We start from the raw sequence: 24,364 nt of genomic DNA on the forward strand, positions 1-24,364 counted from the left end.
GCTGTTAATATAGCGACATAAGTCTTTGAAAGGGATTGATCAAATGGAAAATATTTTCTAATTTTTTCATTTTCGTTACCAATATAATACAAATTACAAATGATTGGTTCCAATAACAAAGATTCCCAAACTAATACTCGCTGGCATTTTATATATAATTTTACGTGGAATAAAATGTGAAATACATAAATGAAAATTAGTATTACATGGATTAAGATTACTAAATGACAAATCTCTATATTATAATTCATGAATTAAAATTCTTATTACTAATCTTTGTATCATTAGCATATATCAAACTCAACAAGAAATCGAAATAAAGTTGTATTAAGTAGATTACCTGGCGCGAATTAAAATTAACCAGACCTTAAAATAGATATCGAACACCGAACGGAAAATATTGTCGTAAAAAAACTCGAAAAGGAACAAATGTGTACTCGTGATTCATGTGAATGACAGGAAATTCTTTGTTTCATATGTTGTCCTGTCAAAGAGGAAAAAGACACAAAGATATCAACATATTTTTGAACATTGATTTGATGGAATCTTTTCATATTAAAAGATTTCAGTTGTTGTTGCATTAACAAAAATGGTGGTTTTTACTGTCGTTTTGTATATCAAAGAAGTCATTGCCACGTATGCTTGACTAGGAGTTGATTGATTGATATATATTACTCCTATTTAGAAATGGGAGTTTGAGAGGACCAACACTGCACTAAAGAGCTGGACTAAAAGCTATAGAAATTATATATTGAGACCCACCAAAAAGATGAACTAAAGTAACTTCATCTACTTCTACTTTTACACATTGGAATGTGTACTGCTTTCTGTACACCTGTTTTTCTGACAATTTTGGTTATATTTTTCTTTAAAATAATTATTGCCTCGATTTTTATTTTTATTTTTAACATTTATTTTTAATTTTAAAAGATTGGAAATTTTATGTTAAAAAATTAAATAATAGAAAAAATGATTTATTTAACTTTTATCATCATCAATACTACTAATTTATTTGACGTTTTTTCTTAATCTTCATCTCATCATTAATGCTATTTATATAATTTTCTTAAATCACTTATTTTTTCTTTTTTAACTCTTTTATATATATAAAAGTTGGATATGTAAATGATGATGTGACATTTCTTAGAAGCTAAGATTACTATTTATCTAATTTCTCCAATTTTTTTTAAAAAATTGAAGATATCATACGCAAATTTATGGTCAAACTTAAACTATTTGATTCTCGAGAAATAAAAAGTGTCACATAAAATGGGACAGACGAAGGATAACTCTCAATTAAATTTATTTCACTTTTTATTTTCCATTTTTAAAATAATTTTTCAAGTTGGATTTCTAGGAATTCTATAGTAGACCCATTTAAATTTTACTTTTTTGTTTTAAATTAGAGAACTTGGCCGCACTTCGCGCGATCATTTAAATTAAATATTTTTGATTAATTTATATTTACTCTGTTGCTTAATCGTAATATTATTATTTGTTTTAATAATATGAAGATTGTGAAAAAAATAAAGCTTCACAAATTTCACATCTATTAAATGAGGAAGAATATATTTTTTATCAAATAAGTTAAAATATATTTGCTAATAACAAATTCTTCCATTGCATGAAGTTGATCCTTTAATATATAATATATATTCCGGTGTACCATTCTCCTTAAATGTCTAAGAAATATCTCATAATGTCAACTAACACTGTAATACTCCCTCTGTCCCTAATTACTTGTCCACTTTTAAATTGACACATTTATTAATAAATCAATTAATGACATAGTGAGTTTATCATTTTACCACTATTAATTATGAAGTAGATGAAAAGTTCTGCAATTTTCAAAATAATTAGTCATTTAATTGAGGGTATAATAGGTAAAAAAAATGTTCTTTCTTGATTTGTCAAAATGGACAAGTAATTAGAGACAATTATAAAAGGAAAAGTGAACAAGTAATTAGGGACAAAGGGAGTACTAAACAAATGCATCAGCAAATGAAATTTATATTAAAAATATATTGAATAATGACGTAATGATACCTTAATAGAATTTCCTATCCATTTAAAAAAAAAAGCTTCACCCTTTCAATTTCGTTATATCTTCTTATTTAGTAGAAGAATCATCATTTATTATATTCTACTCCACCTTAATTTGTACCATCAGAGTTTTAAGAGTAAACATTAAATTTTAAATCGAAATAAAAAATCATTGAAAAATGACAAAAATAATAATAATAGTATATGAAAATTAAAATAAGGTGGAAGAAAAGCCTTTTCACGATAATTTTTTGAAATATATTGATAACAATTAAAATGAAGCTGTTATTTTATCTTTAAAATTAAGTTTGATTGAATTGAATTAGTACAATGAGAAAAAATATTAAACTAATAACTTTTTAATGTTATTAAATGCATTTTCTTTTTAATTGAGTAGTAGATTAAAAGTTCCGAATTAGGATATTAAAATAATATCTTACTCTCCCCTTAATTATTATGGTATTGCAAACATTTATTTTCCTTAAATGGTGATTCATTTTTCATTTACAGTTATATCCAATTAATTTCTAATGTATTGAATGTGGTTATGGGATATTGAAATAATATCTTTATCTTTCCTTAATCATAATAAAATTATAATTTAACATTTATTTTTCTGAAATGATAATTTTGTTTTAATTCCTAGAACATATTGTTTACTATATTGAATGTAATTATAATAAAACATATTGTATTTAGTATGACAAAAGAACTCAAAAATTGGAGAAATTGGATAAATAGTAATCTTAGCTTCTAAGAAATGTCACATCATCATTTACATATCCAACTTTATATATATAAAAGAGTTAAAAAAGAAAAAATAAGTGATTTAAGAAAATTATATAAATAACATTAATGATGAGATGAAGATTAAGAAAAACGTCAAATAAAATTAGTAGTATTGATGATGATAAAAGTTAAATAAATCATTTTTTCTATTATTAAAATTTTTAACATAAAATTTCCAATCTTTTAAAATTAAAAATAAATGTTAAAAAAAATAAATCGAGGCAATAATTATTTTAAAGAAAAATATAACCAAAATTGTCAGAAAAAATTAATAAAAATAAATAAGTATCTATTACTAAGAATGGTGTCACTACATTTTCTATTTCAACTTTATTTTTACATATGGATAGAAACTTTTAGAAGAAGAAATGATCCAAAAATTTAAAAATAATGACTCCTTAAATGGTGATTCCTTTTCCATTTACAGCTTTTCAATTAATTTTTAATGTATTATATATGGTTATGGATATTGAAATAATAATTTTATCTTTCCTTAATCATAATAAGTTATATTTTAACCTTTGTTTTTGTGAAATGAAAATTTTCTTTTCATTCGTACAACATATTGATTAATATATTAAATGTAATTATAATAAAACATGTTGTATTTAGTATGACAAAAGAATTCAAAAATTTTAAAAATTAAATAAATAGTAATCCTAACTTCTAAGAAATGTCACAAATATATATATATATATATAATAAAATGATATAAATTACATTAATGATGAAATGAAGATTAAGAAAAGAAGTAAAACAAATTAATAATAATAATGATGATGATAGGAGTTAAATAAATCATTTTTTATATTTTGTAAATTTTCAATATAAATTTTTCAGTCTTTTAAAATTAGAAAATGCTAAAAAAATAAAACTAAAACTAAAAATCGAGGCAACAATCATTTTAAGGAAAAAATAACAAAAAATGTCAGAAACATTGATAAGAATAAATAAATATCTATTGCTAAGAAGGTGTCACCCCACATTTTCTATTTTAGCTTTATTATTACATATAAATAGAAACTTTAAGATGAAGAATGATTCAAAAAATTTAAAAATAACAAATCAATTATGTAAAAATACATGTGTAATTCTTATAAAGTTATAATAACTAATTTCTTCAAATAAATAATTAAATGAAAGAAAAAAAAGTAATTAAGAAAATAATATAAATAACACTAATTATGAGATTAATAGCATTGATGAGGAAAGGAACTAAATATGATCATCTTTTTAAATTCTTTTTTAAGAAAATATATATAAACTTAATTAAAGATAAATAAGAAAAAAAAAACTTTAATTAAAGATACAAAAAATCAAGACAAAATAAAAGAAGAAAGAAATTAGAAGAATAATGAGGTTGAAAGAAATAATATCTAATTTTCTCTCTTTTCAAATCACAAAATAAATTTTTGCTTGTTCTCCTCCTAATTTGATACGAATTCCATAAATAGAATGATTTTTTCTCTAAATAATTTTTCTTACCCTTTGAAACACTAATCAGCCTTCTTATAAATTTCTCAACCACAATGAATTTTCTCTCCTTGTAGGAAGAATAAACATTTTTTCAAAAAGTCTTTTATTTTGAAAAGAATTTTTTGTTACATAATCTCTTTCTTTATATCAATGTCTTCACAAGATTCATGAGATATTTTATCTCTCTTTTGTTAAAAAAGTCACATGACCTAGAAATTTGATGGACATCTTAGCGACAGAAGTTGATACCATATATTGATCATCATCGTCAGAAGAAGAAGAGGCAAAGTGAAGAAATTTGTTCTTATTTGTTACAAATGCTCAACTATTTTTTTTATTTTATAGGCTAAATAATTATAAACAGTTATAAAAAATAAATAGTTTTTATCTTTTCATCTTCCATTTTCATTTACTTAAATCTATATTAGTGTAATGGATATTATAAAGGGCATAATTAATCGAGTATGACATAAATACTTTTTTTTTAAAATACAAAACAAAGATAAAATGTCAAAAAAAGGAGAAAAAAGATGAATAGAAATACTGGTCATAGAGAGATGCCACATCAAATTGTCTATATTCAGCTTTATATATACATATATAGGTTCATGCCCTTAGATGTTATTTTATTACTTTAGCTGGCATAAACATTTTTGTAAATCTGATATCTACTTTGGAACATTTTATAATGTGGCATAGGCTGACAATTGAGATCATAAATTTAAAAATAATAAAATTTAATTTATTATAATACTAATATCAATATCATAAAGATATATATATATATCATTTATAAAAAGTATTATAAATTGTAATAATTAACCGTTTTATTTTTTTTAAATCATATAACTAATTTGATTTACACTCCAAAATTCATAGGTGTCACATAATTTAGACATTAATTCTTCATTACTTAATATATGTAATTATATCAATGACATATAAATTGAAATAAAAAAATACATATTTTATTTGAAAATCACGTAATAGTACTATAAGGTATAATAATTAACAACTTAACACAATTTAAAATTTTAGTTGACTCTCCAAATTCCATATGTCTCATGTAATTGAGACAGAGAAAAACATATATTGGTTTAAAATTAATAAAAATATTATAAATTATAATAATTAACAACTTAAAATTTATAAAAATAATCCTTTAAAAAAATTTAGTTGGCTCTTTAAATTCAATCGGTAGTACAATAATTAAAACATAGAATTAACATATATTGGACCCCTGCTGACATTTATGTTTCCTTTTTTAATTTTTTTTCTTTTATACTTTATATAAATAATTTTTTTTTATAAAAAGTATTATAAATCATAATAATTAATAGCTTAAAATATTTGAAAACGTATAAAAAGTTTTTGTTAACTTTCAAAATTTCATCTATACCGCATAAATTGGGAGAAATATAGATATATAGATATTTTAAGTTGCTAATTATTGTGAGTTATAGTACGTTTTATGTAATTTTCATATATATTACTCGCTTTGTCTTGATTTCTGTGATACAAATGAAATTTCAAAAGTCAATGAATTTTTTATAAGTTTTTTTTTTATATCAACTTGTTAATTATTGTGATTTATAATATATTTACGTAAAACATACTCTAAATAAAAATAATTAGCAACTTAAAATATATAAAAACATACTAAAAAATTGATCAACTTCAATAAAACAAAAACAGTAACATATATTGGGCCCCGTGTTGGCACGAGGTCCCATATCTAGTATATATATATATATGATGCTAGATGAATCATGCTTTATTCGAGTGTTGAGTCTATCAAAAGAGGCCGCTCGTCATAAGGTAGAAGTAAGACAAGATACACATTATTCTTTTCAGATCCTACTTACGAAATTTCATTAGCTTTTTTATTGTTGTTGTTCATGATGCTAGATATATAAATCACTCATATGTAACAAAGTAATTGTTAGAGAGTAATTTGCCTTGTGATCGTAAACGGATTGTTAATTCTTGATTTCAAACGTCAAATATATGTTGATCGGATATATTCCTCATTATCATAACATCGTATTATGATATCACTTATATTATGTTATACATTATAAAGTCTTGACCTTTCTTAATTAAAGGATTAGTGGTCATCCTTAAGTTGACTTTCTTAGTGCAATATTTTACTATCTAATAAATGTGAATAAGCAAATAATAGGGTTGCTTTCAAATTAGGCCCATTAGGATATTATATATATATATATATATATGGAATATGTTTTCAAATATTTTATATAACGAGTTTATCTTTATTTATTTAGTTTGTCATTATACGACAAGATTATTCTTCATTTCAGAGCACAACGATTAGGATTTGTATCAAAAGACTTTTGACTATGAGGTAATACTAATATGAATTCGTAACTTTTTGAAGAGTCCACTGACCGTTCTATTGTGCCCCATATTTATTAACCGTTCTGTTGCTACCAGCGAAACATAAAATTACAACATTTAACATGTTTTTTAACGTCTTAAAATCATGACTTCTTGTTATAAGTGACTATGGTGATTGATGTTGATGATGATAGTTGTAGGTGGTGATGCATGGTGGTAGTTCATGTCGTTTTTGTAGAAATCTTTGAATAGACATCTTAAAAATATTAAGTCTTTATTATAAATATAGATCTTAATTATTCATATCTATTTACTCTCATTAAATAATTGTAAGATCATAAAAATAAACACACCTAATAATTAAATTTTGAATTTAAAACCAAACAGACTTAAGAATTGAAATATGAATTATTAAGATCAGAATTATTTTTAAGTGAAAATCAATGATGTTTTAGTAAACTAAATCTTGTATTTATCCTTTTTTTAGTAGGCTAAAGTGATAGTTAAATTGACTATTGGTACAATAAAGCTTAAATTATGTAGGCAATTTGTAAGTGGAGGAGAGCCTAGAGTAAAAGGTAAAATTATTTTTATGTGATTTAATACCTTAACTTCACGTGTTAGTAAATAGATTCTATATACATATTTAATGTATTTACAAAATTTGGACTAAAATTATTAATTTTTTGTCAAATCCATATATGGTAAAGCCTACCTCTGCCTTCACCTACATCAACATGTCACAAGCTCGAATCGTGGGAATCCACCAACAACTAATATGTGTGTCAGCATAAATTATCTACATCACGCTCTTTGTGTGAAGGTAAAATGCTTTGTACATTGGACTTTTCCTTTTAACATATTTTTTTTCATTTTTTTCACTCAATGTTTAAGATCCGTTTTAGCGTTTGACTAATTCGATTCACGTCAAAAATCCTACTTTGGAGGTTAAACGCTTCACAATCAAAGATGACTTCATTTCTAAAACTCAAACTCAAAATCTTTGATTAAGAATGGATAGATACTTACCGCTTCACCATGTCCTTTTTTCAACATATTAGTGTATCTTGGCATAAAGCGTTGGATTTGAAAGAATCAGGACGTCATGCGTAAATTTATAATTTGCAAATCATATTACGATAAATCAGATGACCTACCTATTTAAAAACTAATAAAAAGCATAAAAACTGTAGAGGGAAATTCTCTCCATAAACAAAAGTTTCTAAACAACTATATGTAGATTATATTGTGTTATGCTATGAGAATAGAGATCTTCAATTTATAAATCTTCAAATTTTTTCTTTGAAGAAAGAATAACAAAATATAGAAGAGATTTTTTTTTTTCATTTCAGGAAAGTAAAAATAATTGCATATTATAATGCTTTAACTTTTCTTTCTGAAAAGTAAAACTCAAATATAAAAAAAAATCAGGGCAAAATCGTAATACAGAGTACTATGCTATTATATACATGGAATCTTTTCTTATTAAGAGATTTCAGTTGTTGTTGCATTAACAAAAATGGTGGTTTTTACTGTCGTTTTGTATATCAAAGAAGTCATTGCCACGTATGCTTGACTAGGAGTTGCTATATATATATATAATGCTAGATGAATCATACTTTATTCGAGTGTTGAGTCTATCAGAAGAGGCTGCTCGTTATAAGGTAGAAGTAAGACGAGATACACATTATTCTTTTCAGATCTTACTTACGAAATTTTACTAGCTTTTTTATTGTTGTTATTCATGATGCTAGATATATAAATCACTCATATGTAACAAAGTATTTGTTAGAGAGTAATTTACCTTATGATGGTTAACGAATTGTTAATTCTTGATTTCAAACGTCAAATATATGTTGATCGGATATATTCCTCATTATCATAACATCGTATTATGATATCACTTATATTATGTTATACATTATACCTTTCTTAATTAAAGGATTAGTGGTCATCCTTAAGTTGACTTTCTTAGTGCAATATATATATATATATGTGTGTGGAATATGTTTTCAAATATTTTATATAACGAGTTTATCTTTATTTATTTAGTTTGTCATTATACGACAAGATTATTCTTCATTTCAGAGCACAACGATTAGGATTTGTATCAAAAGACTTTTTAGTATGAGCTATCTTTGAAGAAAAAATAACCAAATATAGAAGAGAATTTTTTTTTTAATTCTTTTCAGGAAAGTAAAAACAATTGCATATTATAATGCTTTAACTTTTCTTTCTGAAAAGTAAAATCAGGGGCGGCTCAACATAATTTGTGGCCTAAGGCGAAATTTTTATTAGAGGCTTAAAATCTATATAAATTTTATCTATATCTATTTATTTTTCTAAATTTCTAGACGTAAATTACTACTTAATATCTTTTATATAAATGATTTTTCAAAACATTTTTTTTTTAATTATTAGTTTTAAGTAAGATTTTATCAATTCAACATTGAAAAACATCCATTTATTGAGACAATTATTATATGAATTATTAACACAATTTTATAAATAATAAGTTGATAAACTTTAAAGATAAGAGTTAAAATCATAGAATTTGATTCAAAAAGTTGATAACTTGGTATACCTACTTTAATATGAAAATTAACAAATAAATTTTTAAAAAAAATTGTAATGCACTTTGTTCAACACTTTTCGACTATTGATTCATATTTTTGAGAGTGTATTACTCTAACTATCAAAGATTTGAAGAAATAGAGTGCAAAAAGAGTTACAAAGGATAAATAATGTGAGTGTTAACGAAGAAAATGTAAGAATCCAAAATAATATTTTCTTAATTTCTTCTATTTGAATGGGGTTAAGATACATAATTTTTTATTTATAAAAATTTGAGGCCCCCAAAAAATTAGGGGCCTCAGGCAAATGCCTAAAATTTTATAGGCAAGAGCCGGCCCTGAGTAAAACTCAAATATGGAAAAAAAATGAGGGCAAAATCGTAACATATGCTATTATATACATGGAATTTAATCCTTTAAAAACATAGCCATTCTCTCCTAATGCTTACTCCACAACTCCAAAAACTCATCTCCCCTGTTCCATCTCCAACACAAAAAACAGAGCAAACACAAACAAAAAAGAGAAAAAAAATGGAGAAATCAATAGAAATTTTCGATGTAATCGTCATTGGTGCTGGTATAATGGGTAGTTGCACAGCTTATCAAACATCAAAACGTAATCAAAAGACACTACTTTTAGAACAATTCGATTTCTTGCACCATCTTGGTTCTTCCCATGGCGAATCAAGAACCATACGAGCCACTTACCCCGAAGACTACTACCCGAAAATGGTCTTAAAATCCGAGACCCTTTGGAGAGATGCTGAAGAACAAATTGGATACAAAGTCTACTTCAAAACTCCACAACTCGATATAGGACCTTCTAACAGCAAAGCACTTAAAGCTGTCATTTCTAGCTGCAACAAAAACTCGATCCCTGTTCGTGTTATTGATCGTAACACGATGTTTCAAGAATTCGATGATTTGATTCAATTACCTGATAATTGGATTGGTGTTGTTACAGAGTATGGTGGTGTTATTAAACCAACGAAAGCTGTTTCGATGTTTCAAACACTTGCGATCAAGAATGGAGCTTTTTTGAAAGATAACATGGAAGTTGTTGATATCAAGAAGGATAGTTTAACAGGGGGTGTTTTGGTTATCGCGAAAAATGGAGAAAAATTTAGTGGAAAAAAATGTGTTGTTACTGTTGGTCCATGGATGAATAAATTAGTTAGAAATATAACAGGAATTGTAATTCCAATTCAACCATTGGAGACAACTGTACTTTATTGGAAGATTAAAAAAGGGTATGAGTCAAAATTCACTATTGGAAATGGTTTTCCAACTTTCGCTAGTTACGGTGAGCCGTACATATACGGCACACCGTCACTCGAGTATCCGGGATTGATTAAAATCCCGATACATGGTGGACGCCCCTGTGAGCCTACTGATAGGACGTGGGAGCCCACACAGAGTCTGGATCCACTCAAGAAGTGGATCCAGGAGAAATTCGGAGACCTCGTTGATTCAACGAGGCCGGTCGTGACGCAGTCGTGTATGTACTCGGTGACACCAGATGAGGATTTTGTCATTGATTTTCTTGGTGGAGAGTTTGGAGATGATGTTGTGGTTGGTGGTGGATTTTCTGGGCATGGGTTCAAAATGGGACCAATTGTGGGGAAAATATTAAGTGATCTTGTTATAGATGGAGAAACAAAAGATGTGGAGTTGATGCATTTTAGAATTAAGAGATTTGAGAAGAATTCTAAAGGAAATTTGAAGAATTTTGATGATCAAGTGAGTTCAGCAAATTAAGTGAAACATTGTCATAAATTTTATTTGTCTTTTCTATAGGTATTATTATATGTAATTCATGTAACTATGTGGTATCTTATCTAAGTGATGCTATTATTTCTTTGATCTTGTATGTTGGGTTGTTTTTGAGAACTTTTAGTGAAAAGAATATTGTAAAGCTTTTTTTTTTTTTTTTTTATCCTTTTTAGAGTTTTTACTCTTTTTGTTTTTTTCGGTGACTTGTACTTACAATCTTAGGATTGGAGACGAGGAGTTTACCATTCGAACAACGTTCTCTTGTTATTACAAAGGTTTGAGTTGTGTTCTAATTTTATTTATGTTTTTGAAAAAACTAAATAGTTGTTCATTCAATAGCTTAAACTAAAAATAACTGATAGATGTATAATTCATATATAATATGTATATAATATAGGTATACAAATTGGAAAAGTAAACAATAAATCTGACTGAAGTAGACTCTGCAATCTTGCCTCGAAGTAGTAAATGAGTTTTTTTTAAATTTTTTGTCGGATTAAATTTGATTTTGCGCATTGGAGGGTCTATTTCTGGGGACAACATTCCTAATAATATTTTTCCCTTCCTAAGGATAAACAAGTTGAGAATGTAAATTATGACCACAAAATTTGAATGTCTTTATGATCTTGGGTGTTTTTGTACACCTATTTGTCATATTTTATCCACATTTCACCTTATTTTGAGAATGATAATGGTTCATTATCTTGCATTTGATGCATATTTTTTTTTTATAATGAGCTAAAACATGTGATTAGATGTATTGCATGAAAAAATATGGAGAAAAATCAACTTAGATGTAAATTATACTCCAACAACCAGAAATCTTCTATTGCTTACTTAAACATTTGTCTCAATTGTGATGTTTTGGATACTATATGTGGATTTCATAGGTCTATATTACTTGAACGATCATGTATATTTGTGAGTGCATTAAAAGTTGACCTCAATTACTATATCACACTTTTTAGAATGCAACCTTTTGATGGACCTGTTAATATAAAATATTTTGTGCATAATAGTAAATACTGTACTCAGCACTTGCTTATCCAACTAAACAAAAAATAATTTACAGATTCATAAGTTGTAATTCTGATTAAATCCACCTAATTCAGAGTTCAAACCCTTCTAAAAGGAATTTAAGTCAATTGAATTAGATGTTTATTACAAAGTCTAATTCTAATTTATGACCTTGCTTTTTAGCTTTAGAGGAAATGAATTTGATCAACAGCTTTAACTCCTTTGTCTTTAATCCCTTTTCTACAATTTTTTTTTATTAAATAATTTTTTTAAAACTATATCATACAAATTGAAACTGCAAAACATGCTTCTTTTAAAAAAGGAAAAGAATTCTTTTTTATTGATAGTGGGGTTCGAATCCACAATATTAGTGTAAAAAGCATTTTCACCATATTTTCTTACCATTGAGTTGTCAATCAATTTTTGTAGGGAGTTCACAAGTTAATATACATATATATTTATTTAATTTTCTAATACAAATATATGATCTATGATTAATGGATTCGTTCGAACCCATGAACCTCCACCTAGCTCCGCCTCTGCTCGTAGGTGTCTCTGTCGTCTATGGAGGAGTCACGGGAGTAGAATACACAATAGTACTACTGCTTGAGCCAATTCGAGAGCAAGCAGCCAACTAAACTGATTATGGCTTGTAACTTGTAATCACGTGTGCTTGCCTACCCCCAAACACCTTATTCACTCTTTCTCGAGTTCTATGTTAACGCGAGATGTTTTCTGTATTGACAATCAGAATATTTTGTTGAGATGCTTGAACTAAATCTTGTTTCAATGGGATACCTTAAGTCCTAATAAAGTGTTTTTTTCAATCTTTACCAACTCAAATTTCCTTGAGATGATCCGAAATTTTAAATATGAACTTCTTTTGATTGTTTTGAGTCTTTTAAATGATGGAATATATTTGTAATGTAACGATATTGTATATATATGCACATATATTGTTGTAGTTCATCCTCTCAATAAATTGATTTATTTTTCAATTACCGATCAACTCAAATCACCTCTAGATGATCCCAAATTGTTTATATGAGTTTCTCAAATAAGTACGCATGATATCCATTATGTCCCAAGTTTTACTTGTGATATTTTTTCTAAGTGACAAAAACACACACCTAAGTAAGCATATAGATATTGAAGAAAAATCGAATGATTTGGACGACTTCAAAAAATCAAATTTCACTTATATAAAATATGATAATCAAAATTATTGGTATGATATAAATTTCAAAAAGTCTATTGCAATTTCCTTTAATATATTATTGTTATACATAATAAATATTTGATATTGAATATCTTTAAAAAAAAATCTGATTTCACCTCTAACTAACAATATTATATTTGAACGAAACAAAATATTCGATAGGATTGGTGAAAGTTAGGAATCAGATGCTAGCTGAAAAAATATAGGTTGCAGTAGCCATCACACCTAGACAATTAAACAAACAAGATAGAATCAAATTCAATTCAATCCCTTATTCATTTTTATTTTATTTATATTGGTGTTCGATATCTGTATTGAAGTTCGATTAATTCAAATTCGTTCAACATAAGACCCCTTTCAAGGGGAAACACTTTCTATCAAGGATTTTTTAAATACTAAGGATTCAAACTTAAGACTTCTGATTAAATAAGAAGCAACCTTATCCACTGCACTATATCTTTCGATGGTAATTCCATCCTCTCCTCACTTGTATTTCTTTCTCTTAAACCTTATATATACTAGAGAAACTTTTGCTTGTTCATAGTGGAAAATATAATGGGTCTGTTCATGAGTTGCATGGGAGAAGGTCAGTAATCTTCACTTTTTTGTTTTTGTTTTTTGGGTCACTTCTATTTCTCCCATCCTGTGAAAATGTTATTGTTTGAGATGTTAAATAAATAAATGTTTTCTTAATAACTATTTTTAGAATGTTTTATCTTTTTCTTAGACGCTTTAAAACAAAATCAGAAGGCCCCTCTTACCGCAGAAAATAATAGGAGTTATAGTAGTTTCAAAATTAAATTAAAATATAATATTTCAAAGAATGATGTGAATGAGATGAATTGGATAAATATACAAAAACTCCTTCTATTTTATATATAATCATTTTCTGACATAATTGAAAGTTCCTATAACAAATTGATAGCTTTGGGAAAAGGAGGAAAATGTTATTTCAATCTTCTTTAATTTCAAAGAAACATTATCAATCATCTAAAAAATGAAAAAAAAGCGAATAGGAAAACTATTGGCTATCGGAAGCAAATTGATGACCATAGCGTTACAAATGCGATGCGCTCTAATCTCTGAGCTATGATTAATCCTCAATTATATTTCAACAGTAGCTAAAAAATATTACTTCTTCTGTTTCAATTTATGTGGTATAGTTCGAATTTTGAGAATCAAATCTCTCTAGTTTGACCGAGTATTCAGACATGAAATTTTTAAAATTTTGGAAATATAATTTACATGTTTGAAAACGACATATAACAAGTACTATAAATCAGAATACTTTACAATTAAAATATTTAAATGCATGTGAAAAAAGTTATAGTAACAAAAAAAAATTCATTTGAATTTCGAAATAAAAAAGGTATCAAGTAAGTTGGATCAACCTCACAACTAAAAAGGCCTAGGCCCAAAATTTGTATCAGCTCTATTGGGCCTAAACCCAATGAGTACAGCTTTCAAGCCCATTCCAAATCCAGTTATTCATATCTCTAACATTTCCCCTTTTCATAGTGGTGGCCTAGGGTTTTTCTCTCTCGCGTTCTTCACTAGGGTTTCAGGTTTGCCGTCTCCTTGCTTCAATTTTCACTTGTATAGATCTGTTTATGTTTGATCTGATGTTTAATATTGAACTTATGACTTGTTTTAGTTTGATAAGTTGAATTTTGCGGTTCCGTCAATCCTAATTTTGTTAAAAATTTCATAGAATTGAAGAAATTAATCGTTTTATTGAATTCGAACATCTTACTAGAATTTAAGTAGCTCAATTAGTTGACTACCTGAATTTTCAGCTTGTTGGCAAGGTTTTCGATTCCCGTCGGTGTAATCTGCTTCGCCATTTCCGTTTCCCTACTCCTTTTGGGAATAAAAATATGAAAAAGATCATCTTTTTTGTGGTTTGTAGATGTATATAATGTTTTGTTGAACTCATTAGTTAATGTCTTTTCTTGTAATTGTTTGTTGTTGCTACCGTTTTCTTCTTCTTTATTTTTAGCATGACTTCTTTACTGATGTATTTCCTTTTCATATGTGTTATGTATATGCTTTAGTCGACCTGAATGTCTATCGGAAAGAACCTCTCGGCCTTCAGAAGTTAGGTGTGAGGTTGCATACACTGAGTATGCTGTTGTTGCATAGTGAAAGCAGTTTTAATAGGTGGCCTCACCTTTTTTATATAATTTAAAACATAAAATATATATATCTACTTCTTAAAAAAATAGTATTCCAAAGTGCGTAGTATTCGCCATAAAGAATAATTGATGATGGAGTTTAGTTCTTAGTCACTTGTAGTAAAACTATTTTTACACACTTTCATACAACTGTAGATTAGTGTTTTTAGTGAAATAGGATAGACAGATTGTTTTCAGATATTGCAATCATCAGCATATACAGCATAAATCCTTAATAATTTAAGTATACTACAGTGCTACCAAGAAAACAGAGTTGAAAATAACTTTTTGTTTTTGATGATTTTGGCATATTCCAGACACGGTACCATTCAATTTCTTATAATTACCTTATGAATATTTAACTTTTTTATATATATATATATATATATATATATATATATGTGTCTGACCAAAGTGTGTATTCCTGTATAGGTTATTATTCCGAGATGTCAAGAGTGTATGTTGGAAATCTTGATCCTAGGGTCACTGAAAGAGAACTAGAAGATGAATTCCGTGTCTTTGGAGTTATAAGAAGGTAAAGCAAATTCTACACTACATTTGTATTTTTGATCTGTATGCCTTGTTGACCTCTTTAAAATAGGATGTGCAAATTTTTTAGTAATTGGCTGCTGAATACTCTTATAGAGTAGAGCAAGTAAATATTTAGTTTACAACTAGAACCTGTTATTAGTGATTACTAGTCATCCATTCTCTATTGCTTATATTTTCTCAGTTCATGAATGAAGCATAAACTAACAATCTGACATGAAGGAGCATTTAAGTTTTATTTTTTATCAGATAGAAGATAATTTTATTCTAACTTAATGAGTATACCTGTTTCTCTAAAGCAGTATTTAGATGTAATGGTTGTAAGCTGTACTGCAAGCACATTATTTCCTTATATTCATGACTAACTTTTGCCAGAAATTTCTAAGGAATGGATCTGGTATAAGATATCAGATATCCATGCTTTTGTTGCTCTTTGATCTGTTGAAACTCCTATGTGTTGTTTTGAATTCTTTTAAAAAAAGACTGATTATTGAATGACAAATAAAGTGACATGTTGAGATTTAAATCGAAGGGATTTGGGATATAAATTCAGCTACTAAAAACATTCGTAGAACTTCAGTATAAGTAGGGGCTATTTCATTTATGGAATTTGACTACTTTGTTTTTCCATCCGTCTTTGTTTATAATGCTTTCTGATTAGCGCATAACGCACTTGATGAAAAAAAATTGAAATGCTTGCAGTGTTTGGGTTGCAAGACGCCCACCTGGTTATGCTTTTATTGACTTTGATGACCGTAGAGATGCACAAGACGCAATCAGGGATCTGGATGGTATTGCCCCTTACTCATGCATATGGTTTAACCTTCTGAATGGGTTCTTATCTTACTTATGGCCGTGTATCTTGCCTTTTTCCGAATTCAATCTTTTTCAAAATACTTTGCAGCTTCATTATCAATTTTATATTTTTTTGCTCTATACATCAGCATCTGTAAAGTCTGGCAATATGTCAAATACTGAAGCATTTGAAGTTTTTCTTTTCCTGATACATTAAACAGGTAAAAATGGATGGAGAGTGGAGCTCTCACATAATTCTAGAGGAGAAAGGGGTGGGGGCCGTGGAGGAGGTCGTGGTCGTTCTGGAGGCTCTGATTTGAAGTGCTATGAGTGTGGTGAGTCTGGTCATTTTGCTCGTGAATGCAGAGTGCGAGGAGGTCCAGGTCCTGGTAAACGTAGAAGTCGTAGCCCTCCTAGATATCGGAGGAGCCCAAGTTATGGTCGCAGGTCAGAAGAGAACTTTTCAAATATGTAGTAGGACATGACATTCACTTTTACCCCCTTGTAATGCCCTTTTTGAAACAGGAGTTATAGTCCTCGTGGACGTTCCCCCAGACGCCGAAGCGTGTCACCTCGTGGCCGTAGTTATAGCCGATCTCCATACCGTGGAAGAGATGAAGTTCCTTATTCCAATGGGTGAGTTTCCTAACTTTAGCATCATTTATTGTGTCATCTTTGTTGATTGGGCATTCTTTTTCAAGTGTTCGTACCTGATTAAAGTTGGGTGATTCATCCTAATGTGTATATCTATATACATTAGGATTTGTTTCTTGGATTGTTTCTTGGAACTTCATTTGAATTATTTTGTATCTGTTTGGTGTTTCATGCCTTAGTTCGTGTAGCTTGTGTATTGACAGTGTTGCTACCTACCTACTTGTTTTGGGTTTTTGATTTTGGGACATTGTCTGGTCTCATGCTATACAAATATGTTCGTTTATTTATTCTTTCATATTGATAATGAATCTTATCAATGCTCTTGTTATCCTTATCCTTCTTCTGCTTTGTAAAACAGAAATGGTGTCAGGGACCGAATCAGAAGCAGGAGCTGAACGGAGAAGTTGATTACTTGTCTCATTCAGGAGTTTTTCGATGTGTGTGTTACTATGCTTGACTTGATCACAGCTGTGTAAGTGAGGCCATGCCCTCAACTTCAACGGCTTTAATTTTCATATGATATTATAAGTGTGTTTTTTTAATTTCTCAACTTTTTCCCTTTTTAAGAACCATTATGTTAGGGACATAGACCTTTTGTACTTTATGGCGTCTATTATCTTTAGAAAAGAAATATCCTAAAGAATGCTGCTAAAAATTTACTTTTGTTTTCTTGTATCGAGGTGTCTTCACGGTACTCTGCTTCGTTGGTTTTCTGCTCCCACACTCTGTGGTTTCGTTCTTCACTGCCCTGCTGTGGGATCTTCAATTTCAATGATTGTGGATCCCAGCTAGCTACATCACTAGATGCTCTTCTGTTTGATTGAATCTCTGCTGCTATGACACGCCTCACCTCAAAGTGTAGTGGTATATTAAAAGTAGATATTAAGGATGATGAATGGCATCACAGTCATATGGCAGGTACCTAGTCTGTTACAGAGAGGTTGAGAAACTCACATTCTTGTTAAACAATTGATCGCCACATCAGCAAGGTCATTGTTCCGGTATCTGAAAGCTTACTCGTGGAAGTTCATGGCTTCAAGGGTTGCATGTAACATCCTAGGTCCTGTGATTCCCTTTGCCTCTTATTTTAAAATCAATTATTTGCTTATCATTTTATGCCATTTTAAACTATTTTTCTGTGCCTTTTACTTTCATCATATTCTTTTATCAAAATCTTTTTTCCATCATCATCTCTCCCGTCATTGGAGGAGAAGTGAACAATATTTCATCAAAATATTTCCTTTCATCTCTGTACTTATCCGTACATATTTTGATGTTTTCCTTTTTATAAAGTGGCCTTGCAACCTATTAAAACTCAAAATTTTGAAAGATTTGCATGAGATTGGTGTGAAACCAAGTAAAGACCCGTGTTATACTTCGCTTCCCTTTTTGAACCTTCCCTTTTATTTCCTTAAAATTTTGTATTGTATTGCAAAATCTGTTTCTCTATTTTGCTTTCTGCTGGAGACAAAAATGGTTCATGATTTTCTTTTTCAAAATTTTGCTCTACTCGACTTGTAGTTTTCAGTGAAGTGTCGTCGTTGCTTTAAAATTTTAGAAGAGGGTGAATTTCATCTGAGAGTCTACATCAATCGTCATTTGAAGCACCTGTTTTAGATTGGTTCATTGCATATTAGCAGGAACCTTGTTGCTCTGCTTTTGATCAATGAACTTGCTCTTACTCCATGGGAAACATCATTGAGCTTTACTTGCTTCGTACCCGGTTTTCTCCTTCCACAACACCTGCGGCTTGATTTTGCTAGCTTCAAGTTGTTAAAGCGACATCTCATTGACCACCCCCCTCCATCTTCTCAAATTGCCTGCTTGCTAGAGCTTTGAGTGCGTACTATGATATTATTTTGTATTCAAATGGCTTGAAACTTTCAAGCAACTTTACCTTCGAAATATGTTTATTACTTATGGTAACCTCATCTCAGTCATCAGGTTTGTGATTTCACACCAATTTTCAGTTGTCAGATATTATGTTTTGAGTAAAGAGGGAAATTCTTCTATTTCCCTTTTGATACAAACTACTACTTTTGATGTTTGAAGTATAATATTTAGGTTTTTCAACTATACAATATATATTTGTGTAGAAAAACTATTCGTTGTGTCATTACATCAAGCACATCTCATTGCATATCTGTGAATCGTCACTCTTTAACTTTGCTAGTCAGTGGTACGTCTTTAATATCGACGAAAGTTATTTTTCAATTGATTAGTTATACAAACTATTATTCGTTAAATGTATTTTTAAAATAGTTTGACAGATTTTAAAAGCTTGGTTGAATAGGTCACAACTCACAAGTCAATGTAAAATCATTAGTATGTCTATCACACAACTGAGTAGTTACATGGTACTTTGTTTGAAATTCCTGTGACTATTATTTTGATAACATACTAGTCATTTATTAGATTATCACGATGAAAAAGAAAATGAAGTTCATAACATTACTTTGACTAGTTATATTATTAATTTATTATGACGAATTTCCTTAAAAGAAAAAAAAGTTCTACTCTACAAATGTGTTATTACAGCTCTTATCTTTATTACTTATTTTATATCTTATATATACTACTAAACACAAGTGCCCGTGCTAGCATGGCCCAATATCTTTTTTTTTTGTTTCACTTTGTGTGATATAGATAAAATTTATAGAGTCAATTAAATTTTAATATGATTTTTAAATATTTAAAGTTGTTAATGATTGTAATTTATAGTACTTTTTATGTAATTTTTAAATCATGTATGTTACTTCTTTTGTCCCAATGTATGTAGCATAGATAGAATTTCAAGAGTCAATCAAATGTTGTTAATTATTGAGATTTACAACATTTTTTATGTAGTTTCCAAATTAAATAATACATACTATCTATTTTGTCCCATTTTATGTGACATGAATTGATTAATTTTATGAATGAATCGATTTTTTTTATAAGCAATCGAATTATTTATATGTTTTTTAGAAAATATTGAAATTTTCAATTATCATGATTTATAGTATTTATATGTAATTTTTAAATATATAAAAAATTAAAAATAAGACAAACAAATTGAAACGAAAGAAAAGAAATTAAATATATGGGTGGCTGTCAAGTAGGCATGTCAACCTCGACATGCATGGTATCCCCACTTATATATTAGTAAAATAGATTAATTTTATGAATGAATCGATTTTTTTATAAGTAATCGAATTAAAATAATTGAAGTTTTCAATTATCATGATTTATAGTATTTATACGTAATTTTTAAATATATATACAATTAAAAAATAAGACAAACAAATTAAAACGAAAGAAAAGAAATTAAATATATGGGTGGCTGTCAAGTAGGCATGTCAACCTCGACATGCATGGTATCCCCACTTATATATTAGTAAAATAGATTAATTTTATGAACGAATCGATTTTTTTATAAGCAATCGAATTAAAATAATTGAAGTTTTCAATTATCATGATTTATAGTAGTCTTTATTCCGTAATTTTTAAATATATAAAAATTAAAAAAATAAGACAAACAAATCAAAACGAAAGAAAGAAAATTAAATATAAGACAAATAAATTAAAACAAAAGAAAAGAAATTGAATATATGGGTAGCTGCCAGGCATGTCGATCATGACCTGCCTGGTATCCCCACTTATATATATGTATATATGTATGTAATGGATGGATTTAGTATATTCAAAAAGTCAAGCAGATTTCCTCAAAATGTTATATAAAATAGCCTTTAAATATCAAATCACGTTGTTTGTAACATCTTTTATATATAAAATAAATAATTTTGGATTAAGTAATTTTATTTTTAAAACAAAAATACTACTAATAAACGAATATTCTGAAAATAGAATTAATAGTATCTTATTTATCAACTTAAGCTTTACAACAAGTAACTTATTGAATTGTTACCTTTTGCTCGGTGGTAATTTGAATTTTGGAGCACCATGTCTATCGTAATATTAACTTTATTTTTGTTGTGTTCTATTTTTGATATTTGCACCATGTGGTTATAGATGTTTTCGTCAGCACACTATTTTGTTATTGTTAATAATCCTTTTTTGAATGTTCTGCACTGTCTTCTTTATTAGCTATCATGTTTATGTTAATGTCTTTTCCTTTTTTCATAACTATTTTGATTTGTTGCACTCGAATCAATGTCCTTTGAAATAACTGCTCTATTCAACGAGATAAGAGTAAGATTTGCGTACACTTTGCCTTCTCTAGACTACACTCGTGAATTTCACTGAATATGTACGTAAAAGAATTATTGTGACAAATAGGAAATGTCAAATTTAGGTTCAATCTAACATTTATTTTATAATGTATATTTGTGTGGCCAAACCGTGTGACTTCTCTCACAATTTATAAACTATTTCCCATCTTTCTTCCTCTCTCTATATAAGAGACATCCTTAGCTTTATTCATTCATAAACTCTCACTACTCTCTCCAACACAAAACACAAAAAACTACTCTTCTCTAGCAAAAATACTTAGCCATGAAAACACAAAATTGGTCATTATTAAAGTCACTAATGAGCAAAGCAACCATGAAGATAACTTTTCTACTTGGCTCAAAAATACACAAATGGAAATTAACTTCAAGAATCCTAAGTTTTCAAAGAAAACATCCTATAAAGTTATTCAAGAAGTCTAAGAGCTCGTTATACGATGCAATTCGCGACATAGATTATCAATTTGAAGAACAAGAAGGTCCTTCTACACATTGCATTCAAAAAACCAAAAGTAATATTGCTCGCAATAATGATGATGATGAAAAGGACGTTGATCAGAGAGCAGAGATGTTTATTGCTAATTTTAGAAGACAACTTAGATTGGAAAGACAAATATCATTGGAGCTTCGATATTGCAAATGATCCATGGAGATTTCTTGTTGAGCAAGTAATCGATCAATTATTGAGAGTTTTTGAAGGATATGATTTATTATTTAATTTCACTTCTTTTATTGAGTTCTACAACCAAAAAGAAAAAGATAGAAATAAATAGTATATATATATATATATATATATATATCTTAGTTATATTGAACAAACGGGATATTTAAATTTTTTCTTTAATTTGCTAGTCATTTGATGATAATTATTGTTGTTATTATTGCTACTATTGAATTTAAGTATATGATGGCATCATTTTTTCCTCTCTTTTTCTTGAATATATTGCATTCAATTATCAAACAATTTATCATTATGAATTTGGTTGACCCAAGAAAATGAAAAGGAAAAAAGTTTCATATTATTGACTAGCTTCAACCTTTAAATTTTAAATACCTTTATGAAGTTAAAGATCAAGTGATAATTTTGTCCTTAGAGCCCAAGATTAATAACTTCTTAGTATTATATTATTATATTATTAAGTCACAATGGACCATACAATTTGCCTACTTTTGAAACCCAACTAAAACTTGGTTAAAGTTCATCCTTGGAACCCACGTTTAGTAACTTCAAAATTAACCATGCTTAAAGTTATATATACTCTTTGCTTGTAATTTTCAACATCAATCACTGCTATATATCGTCACCCATTGATTATCCATCACCATCGATCACTGTCCGAATCGGCACTCGCACTCCCCATTGTTAGTCATCACCATTACAAATTACCACTATATAATTATTTCTAAAAGAATGTTGAAGTATAGTATTAGGTTAATTAGTATTTTCTTTTACTTTAAGATTTATAAATATTGAAAAATTCAGGGTATTAAGAAAACATACCACTCTTAATATATTTTATCCTGCATATACCATTCAAATATTTAGATGTAAATTCACAATCAGACGTTTTAATCTTAAAAAAAAAATAAGGCCTTAGTCAACCTCTCGTATTAGACCTAAGATCTATTTTCTTAACACAGTAATAGTATAACGAAGATTGTGAATTTAAATCTCACCAAGACTAAACAAAATTTTTACCTTAATCGAATAACTTAAACTTTTAAATGAGATGGTTATACAGTTACAAACAAAAAAAACCAAAAAGTTGTGTGTAGTGTGAATAAAAATTTCTTTTTTGTTGGCCCAAACCGTGTAACTTCTCTCACAATTTTTTGCTCTCTTAATCCTTCCTCTTTCTCAATATAAGAAACCTCTTAGCTTCCTTTACTTACAACTCTTCTCTAGCTAGCAAAAATACTTAGCCATGAAAACACAAAATTGGTCACAATTAAAGTCACTCATGAATAAAGCAACCAAGAACATAATTTTTCTACTTAGCTCTAAAATGCACAAATGGAAATTAACTTCAAAAATCCTAAACTTTAGAAGGAAGCATCCTATAAGGTTGTTCAAGAAGTCTAAGAGCTCGTCATACGATGCAATTCGCGACATAGATGATCAATTTGAACAACAAGAAGGTCCTTCTACACATTGCATTCGAAGAATCAAAAGTAATATTGCTCGCAATAATGATGATGATGAAAAGGACGTTGATCAGAGAGCAGAGATGTTTATTGCTAATTTTAGAAGACAACTTAGATTGGAAAGACAAATATCTTTGGAACTTCGGTATTGCAAATGATCCATGAAGATTTCTTGTTGAGCAAGTAATAAATAATATGTTGAGAGTTTTGGAGGACATAATTTATTATATTTGTATCTTTACTACTATAACTATTACTATTACTATTGAATTTGTTTTCACTTGTAATTTTTCTCTATTTATGGGATGAATGGCATATGACTACATAATTACAAATGTATACGATCAAACTTCTCTATGACAGTTATCCTTTATAACAGACAGACAAATCTTTCTTTGAATCGATTTTTCATGCTATATTATATGTTCTCTGTAATAACAATTCGTTATAACAATTAAAAAACATCGAAACAAATGACATCGTTATAGAGAGATTTGACTGTACAATCTTGTCATGGTTAGAATTAAATATTTCTCCACATTTTCGTGTAATACATGGAAATTTTTTTAC

At 28.3% G+C, this 24,364-nt stretch overlaps 2 protein-coding genes across 3 annotated transcripts; both read left to right on the top strand.

Annotated features, from left to right (window-relative positions):
- Positions 1–9,639: 9,639 nt before the first annotated feature.
- Positions 9,640–11,003, top strand: LOC125814536 (probable sarcosine oxidase). The gene has a single exon (XM_049493991.1). It carries the CDS (start codon positions 9,681–9,683, stop codon positions 10,995–10,997), a length of 1,317 nt encoding a protein of 438 aa, XP_049349948.1. The 5' UTR covers positions 9,640–9,680; the 3' UTR covers positions 10,998–11,003.
- A 2,552-nt stretch (positions 11,004–13,555) lies between these two features.
- Positions 13,556–18,093, top strand: LOC125814530 (serine/arginine-rich splicing factor RSZ22-like). Of its 2 annotated transcripts, none has more exons than XM_049493985.1 (6): positions 13,556–13,834; positions 15,855–15,957; positions 16,674–16,762; positions 16,988–17,213; positions 17,292–17,402; positions 17,779–18,093. In XM_049493985.1, the coding sequence occupies exons 1-6, from the start codon at positions 13,804–13,806 to the stop codon at positions 17,813–17,815; spliced, it is 597 nt and encodes a 198-aa protein (XP_049349942.1). In that variant the 5' UTR covers positions 13,556–13,803; the 3' UTR covers positions 17,816–18,093. The 2 variants fall into 2 exon arrangements, with proteins under 2 accessions (XP_049349942.1, XP_049349941.1); XM_049493984.1 differs by lacking the exon at positions 13,556–13,834 and adding an exon at positions 14,662–14,813.
- The last annotated feature ends 6,271 nt before the right edge of the window (positions 18,094–24,364 follow it).

Source organism: Solanum verrucosum, unplaced genomic scaffold (assembly GCF_900185275.1).
Source record: "Solanum verrucosum unplaced genomic scaffold, falcon-dt-bn FXZP01000268.1, whole genome shotgun sequence".
In the NCBI taxonomy this organism is placed as follows: Eukaryota; Viridiplantae; Streptophyta; class Magnoliopsida; order Solanales; family Solanaceae; genus Solanum; species Solanum verrucosum.